The sequence below is a fragment of the Pristiophorus japonicus genome, chromosome 6 (assembly GCF_044704955.1).
Source record: "Pristiophorus japonicus isolate sPriJap1 chromosome 6, sPriJap1.hap1, whole genome shotgun sequence".
Taxonomy (NCBI): domain Eukaryota; kingdom Metazoa; phylum Chordata; class Chondrichthyes; family Pristiophoridae; genus Pristiophorus; species Pristiophorus japonicus.
The window spans coordinates 90,012,919-90,018,918 of NC_091982.1; the positions used below are offsets into that span (position 1 = coordinate 90,012,919).

Consider the following 6,000-nt stretch of genomic DNA (forward strand, 5'->3'; position numbering starts at 1 on the left):
TGGAAGTCAAATAGAAAAACTGGAATCAAAAAATGTAAAAATAGGAGGCAATTACAGAAAGGCAATTACAGAATGAGAAACGATCAAAAACATCATTTACTTTTGACCTTGAGTAATGCCACAGGAGGTCAACTAGCTATGTATGACTTTTCATAACCCAGCTCTGCTCATGTCACACAGGCCTGAGGAACCAAGCATTTTGCACATTATGACAACTTGCAGGTTGCACTGAAGGTCAGAAAATATTGGAGAAAGCATTAAAAACTGGGCAGTGGTAGTCCAATAACTCACCCTCTCTAAGAGCAGCTTTCACATTGGACTAATGCTGGCATTGGCATAGTGTAAACAGCAGTTGTCTCCACAGGTGATGTCAGCATGGTAACCTAAAGGCAATATGCTGCTGTTTGCCCCCTGCACCTGGATTCAAACATCTGTGGTCGTCAATAGTATAAATATCACTAGGGTGGATACTTATGACAGAGTGATGCATAGCTGAATCATTCTGGGTACAAACATAAATGTAGCGTGAGATAAAGCAACATCATTTCAATAGCAGCTATAAAATAGTTCTTTTGAAATTTAGAAACACCTGTTGCTCCGCTTTCTTAGATCCAGACTTATTCGTCAACATTGAGCAGTTATTGAGAGTTCTGATTTCTTAAATCTTATCATTTGTGAGATGGTTTGGGGCAAATGTCTATTGCAGTTTCGTTGGAAGGTTTAATCTGTCATGATTACAAAGATCATGTTGCTGCGTTGAAAACCTTGATGATGAAAAAAGTCAGATGAGTGGTGGATAGTCCGTGTATTGACCTTGGGCAAGGACATAATCAGATTTGCTTGTTATGTCCAGGGTGGTCAAATAGCCTGCTTATGCTCACTATCCAGCCTCGCGGTGGAGGAACGGCTTGTTGGGTGTGGTACAGGATGGCCATCTGCAACCTGGATCATCACTCCAGCACAAGTCCGGCCTTCAAGAGATGAGGGAAGGAAAAAAAAAGTGGGTGCTGAAATATTGTTAATAAGCTCAATGCACATTTTATATAGGGGTTATAAGCCTAAGTTAGCTGTGAATAAATCCAATAAGGAAATCAGGAAAAATGTCCTTACTCAGAGGGTGGTTAGAATGTGGAACTCGCTACTACATGGAGTAGTTGAAACAAATAGTATAGATGCATTTAAGGGGATGCTAGATACACACATGAGGGAGGATGGAATAGAAGGTTATGCTGATAGAGTTAGAGGAAGTAGATTGGGAGGAGGCTGGTATGGAGCATAAACACCAGCATAGACCCGTTGGGCCAAATGGCCTGTTTCTGTGCTGTAAATTCTATGTAATTCTATCTAATATATTATGTTACTATTATCACATGTCTGAATTTGTTCATTTTTTAAGGACTACACTTAACATTGTATAGTTTCCAGTCTGACTTGTATTTAATTCATGTAATTGTAATTCTGCTAATTAGAGTGGATGGGCTGGGCTTGCTAACTTGAATGACCTCGATCCCAGAAACTGTCAGGCACCGTGACATGTAGATATGTAAATAACAAATGCAAGATTGATTAAACTTGACACCGAGCCACGACAAATGCAAATGATGTGAGCAGACGCTTGGTGTTACTGGAAATCTGTAAATATAAATACTCAGCGATGTAGTGCATCCTAATCCCACCTTGACATGACAGAAGGTTCTTCATGGCACAAAGCACTATTAAATTGTCTTGTCGCGTCTTTGCACAATGTTCAACCGTCACAACAAGGCCTCTCCTGTTCTCTTTCTGAACAAATGATTTTACTGACGCTTTTACTGTACAAATTAGTAAAATGCATTTTATTCCCCATGGATCTTCTGAGCCGATTCATTATGTATCTGTGCTTGTGTTGCAGGTGTCGAGGTGTCTCTGCAGAAAGTGCTGGCTGAAGCCTCGGAGACTTGCACGCAGGAGTGCCTCGTCCTCGGTCACTCTGACAACTGCTGGATGCCCCCATCGTTGACCCAGTACCAGCAGCCTAACCCTCCCCTGACGTCCATTGGATTTCAGCAGAGCTGGGGGAGAAGCGGCAGGTCAGAGGGGAGGCACACCCTGGGGAGAGCCAGCAACAAGGACGACATTGACAAAAGCCAAGGCGGTGGCAGACAGCAGTTGTACAGCAGCTCGGAGAGACACTGCAGCACCGAGGACCCTGTGAAGGTCATTCCCCTGGCTAACTTTACGCCAACCCAGCCGGGGTCAGTGTCTGGTGGCAGCTCCCCTTACGTCCACGAGCACCAGCTTTAGAAAACACCGCCAGCAACTTTTGGGGAGCTTTGAAGCCAGGATGTATATAGTCGCTGCTTTCAGTTCATGTTCAGCCCACATGCCAAAATATACCTGCCTGCTTTTCAGTGCTAAACATTCGCAAACACCTGTATACCTTCAGTAAGGCAGGCCTTCCAAACATGTAGTGTATGAAGCTGTGTATCAGCAGCTTCTCTGCGCCGTTACTTACAAACACTTGAAGGAAATGTTTGTGATGCAGAAAGACAAAGAGGGTGTATTTTCAGGAGTGAATTTCCGTGGGCAGTTATATTACACCAAAGTTCGGTGGCAGGCAGAATCACCTTTTTCTTTTTGGAGCTAATGATGTCCGACACAATCTGAAAATGGCAGCAAGAAAACAGACTGTATGAATACTATCAGTTTTACTTTCACTGATCTTTTTTAAACCAGTTTTACCCACGTTGCACTTGATCAGTGCCAAAATCAGTACACTGGAGTTCCTTGGTACTTTGCAGTACGAGGAGCCTACTTCATGGTGGAGTGATGATTCGTGTGAAACAATTTTTAAAAAACACAGCGGAACACACATGGTCTGCGCTGTGGACCTCATCTATATGTTGTGTAAGTGCCACTCTGATCAGGGAAGAGAAGACTCACTTGCAGCGGGAGAGCTGACATTGTCAAGTATTTCCAGCCCTCCCGATGATGTGCCTGCCTGAAACAGACGCATAACCTTGTATCAAAGAGGCACTCCATCCAGGAACCCGTCTTAGTAAGTGTGGCAAGCAGATTTGAGAAACAAACAGCCCTGGTCTTTATAGCCACAGCACCTGGTGTTCTACCTCTGTGCTACCAAGTCACCTAAAACTGTATTTATTCTTTACAAAGTAGGTCTTGTTTTTAACTTGCAAAGGATTGAACGCCGTTATGTGTGCAGCTCATGTACTACATATGTAGAGTAGTTTGAGGTCAATGTATTGAAAATGTAAAATACATTTTATACTTAAAGCTTATATACTTATAGGTAATTAGAAGTGATCTGATATACTATTTCTATATTGTATGTTTGATTTCTGAATTAGATTGGAGTACAGATTGCTCTTATTAAAATATCTTATCGGACATTCTGCTTAAAATCCTATAGGAGTCCAAATCTTATCAGCTCCTACAAGATAAATTGTTCAATTCTATAGAGCATTACTGTGTCTTACAATTGAATTTTCTGGGGCAGTTTCAGCTATGCTGCAACACGTAACTGATGACAGAGGTAGGCAATGTTTGACACTGACCCTCAAGTTGTACCTGCAGATTATACTGAAGAATTGAAACACTACTGTCTCCACCCAGAAATTCAGATTTAATACCAAATGGCTTGCTATTATGTCGTGACGTAAAGGGAGGAGCGAGCCGCTTGTTTGTTATTATGTTAAATCAGGTAACATGCACAATTTCCAGACTCTCTGGATACATGACAATCGAAGTAAGCATTTAGAAAGGGGAAGAAAATAAAAACTTTGTGAAGTTTTGTTTGGGATTACTGTATGTAGAATTTATCTAACTAGTCACTCAAAGCTGTAAAAACTGCATTAAATCTGCTGTATGATGACTGCTTGTAAAACAATGAAAGTTGCTATGTATATTAGATGTGGGGGGTTTTGCACCATAAAATGGGGATTATGGGGAAAGCTTATTGTGCTGTTTATGTGCCCAGCAGGTATAAGTAGCATTGTAATTTGTCAAATGTTGTCTCACGGTAATCTGTTCAAATCACAGGCAGTTACAGTGTGCAAAGGAGCGCCACCTAATTAAACAGTTACTTTAATCACTGAATGATGGAAAAGCATTTAAAAAATCGGTCTTGTCTAATAATTTTAAGTATTTCTTGGTAGTGCTGGTAGTTTTAGGATATGGGAATATTTGTTATTATTTGTGCAAAGCATTGCAGTTGAAATTGCATGTTAACAATGAACAATGTTAACCCTTCCAGAACTGACTTTGCCGATGAATTACCTGTAGGTTGATGACTTGCTTGAAGAATTAACTTAGTGAGGGGGAGTGGGGGGTGGGGGGGATGGGCATCGATGTTATTCACTGTGCTTTGTGTTGATCTGCGGATATATTACAGAATCCCACATCTGGCTTGGAAAATGTTGTAAAATATAGCACCAGGTTAGATTGATGACCTGAACGACAAGAGAGAATGCGTTGGCTTGCAGCAATTGTTACTGTTTGAATAGTCCCCTTATTTTTCTCTTGCTATCTTTTTAAAATTCCTTCTCTCCCTTTGGCAACAACAAGATTAAGCGAGATTGCACACGGACCTCTCTGCAGGGAGAAAAATGGGTAAAGGGTACACCTTCATACTGACTAAAGCCGTGTACCTAAACCATTGTTGCTTTCTGCTGATCTGCTGCATTCCTGTCAGTCCTGTCAGTCCTGTCACTTTTCTATCTGCCGGGGAGGTTTCTCTCCCAGACAATGGAGCTTTTTCAGAGACCAACCCACTCCAGACGGACTGAAAAAAACAGCTACTACACAATGCATAATGACACTGTGCATAATAATTGTTAGTGCAGCTTCAGGGAGATTTTGATTACAGTGCATGGAAGGAACATAGGAACAGGAGGAGGCCATTCAGCCCTCAAGCCTGTGCCGCCATTCATGGCTGATCTGTATCTTAACTCCATTTACCTGCCTTGTTTTTGTAACCCTTAATACACTTGCTTAACAAAAATCTATCAATCACAGTTTTGAAATTTTCAATTGGCTGAGCCTCAACAGCTATTTGGGGAGAGAGTTCCAGATTTTCACTTTGTGTAAAGAAGTGCTTCCTGATATCACCCCTGAATGGTCTAGCTCTAATGTTAAGGTCATGTCCCTTTGTTCTGGACTCCTCCTCAGAGCAAATAGTTTCTCTCTATCTACCCTATCAACTTCTTTAATCATCTTCAACACTTTAATTAGATCACCCCTTATTCTTCCATACTCAAGGGAATACAAGCCTAGTCTATGCAACCTGTCCTCATAATTTAACCCTTTTAGACCCAGTATCATTCTGGTGAATCTGCACAGTGCCCCTCCAAGGCCAGTATATCTTTCTTGAGGTGTGGTACCCAAAACTGAATGCAATGCTCTAAATGGGGTCTAACTAGAGCTTTACATAATTGTAACATGACTTCCACCTCTTTGTATTCCAGCCCCCTTGAGATAAAGGCCAACTCACCATTAGCCTTTTAAATTATTTTTTGTACCTGTCCAAAAGGAAGAAGCAATTGCTGTTTCTGGGGAGCATTATGCTACATTGAGGGGACAGCAATTGTCGGACTGGCATGACCAAATATATACTTAATGCAGCAAGATATGCAAAAGATGAAAGCTAAATGATCAAAAATTGACAAAGAATAGCGACACTATCAGGTAACATGGGAGAAAGTACGGGCATTAGCAGCAACCTGAAGATAAAGACAACAGTTCTCGGAATCCACAGTAGATGCCTTGTATGCCTTAAATGAGGTACAGCAAGTAGTGCTATTTCAGTCCTTTAAGGGTTAATACTCTTTTATTTTATACACCTTTTAAAAAAAAGAGTAGGGGTTGCAGACACATTAATTACGTGTGGACTGTCATTTAAAGATTGTTAAAAAAACAGTCATGGCTTTTTAATGTCATTTTCCATTCTCCTGTTCAATATGTTTTGCAAAATAAATGATGTGATTCCATTGGATGTGTTTGTCA

General features: G+C 41.1%; 1 protein-coding gene across 3 annotated transcripts in view; it reads left to right on the forward strand.

The window, feature by feature from the left end:
* Window positions 1-4,290, forward strand: part of LOC139265738 (protocadherin-9-like) — a 93,548-nt gene extending 89,258 nt beyond the window's left edge. For all 3 annotated transcript variants that reach the window (XR_011593620.1, XM_070883064.1, XM_070883065.1), the window contains exon 3: window positions 1,892-4,290. Coding sequence is in view for 2 of the 3 variants with exons in the window: in XM_070883064.1 (XP_070739165.1) it covers window positions 1,892-2,283 (392 nt within the window). In the remaining variant the exon portion in view is untranslated. The remainder of the gene's footprint in view (window positions 1-1,891) is intronic.
* Window positions 4,291-6,000: the final 1,710 nt, after the last annotated feature.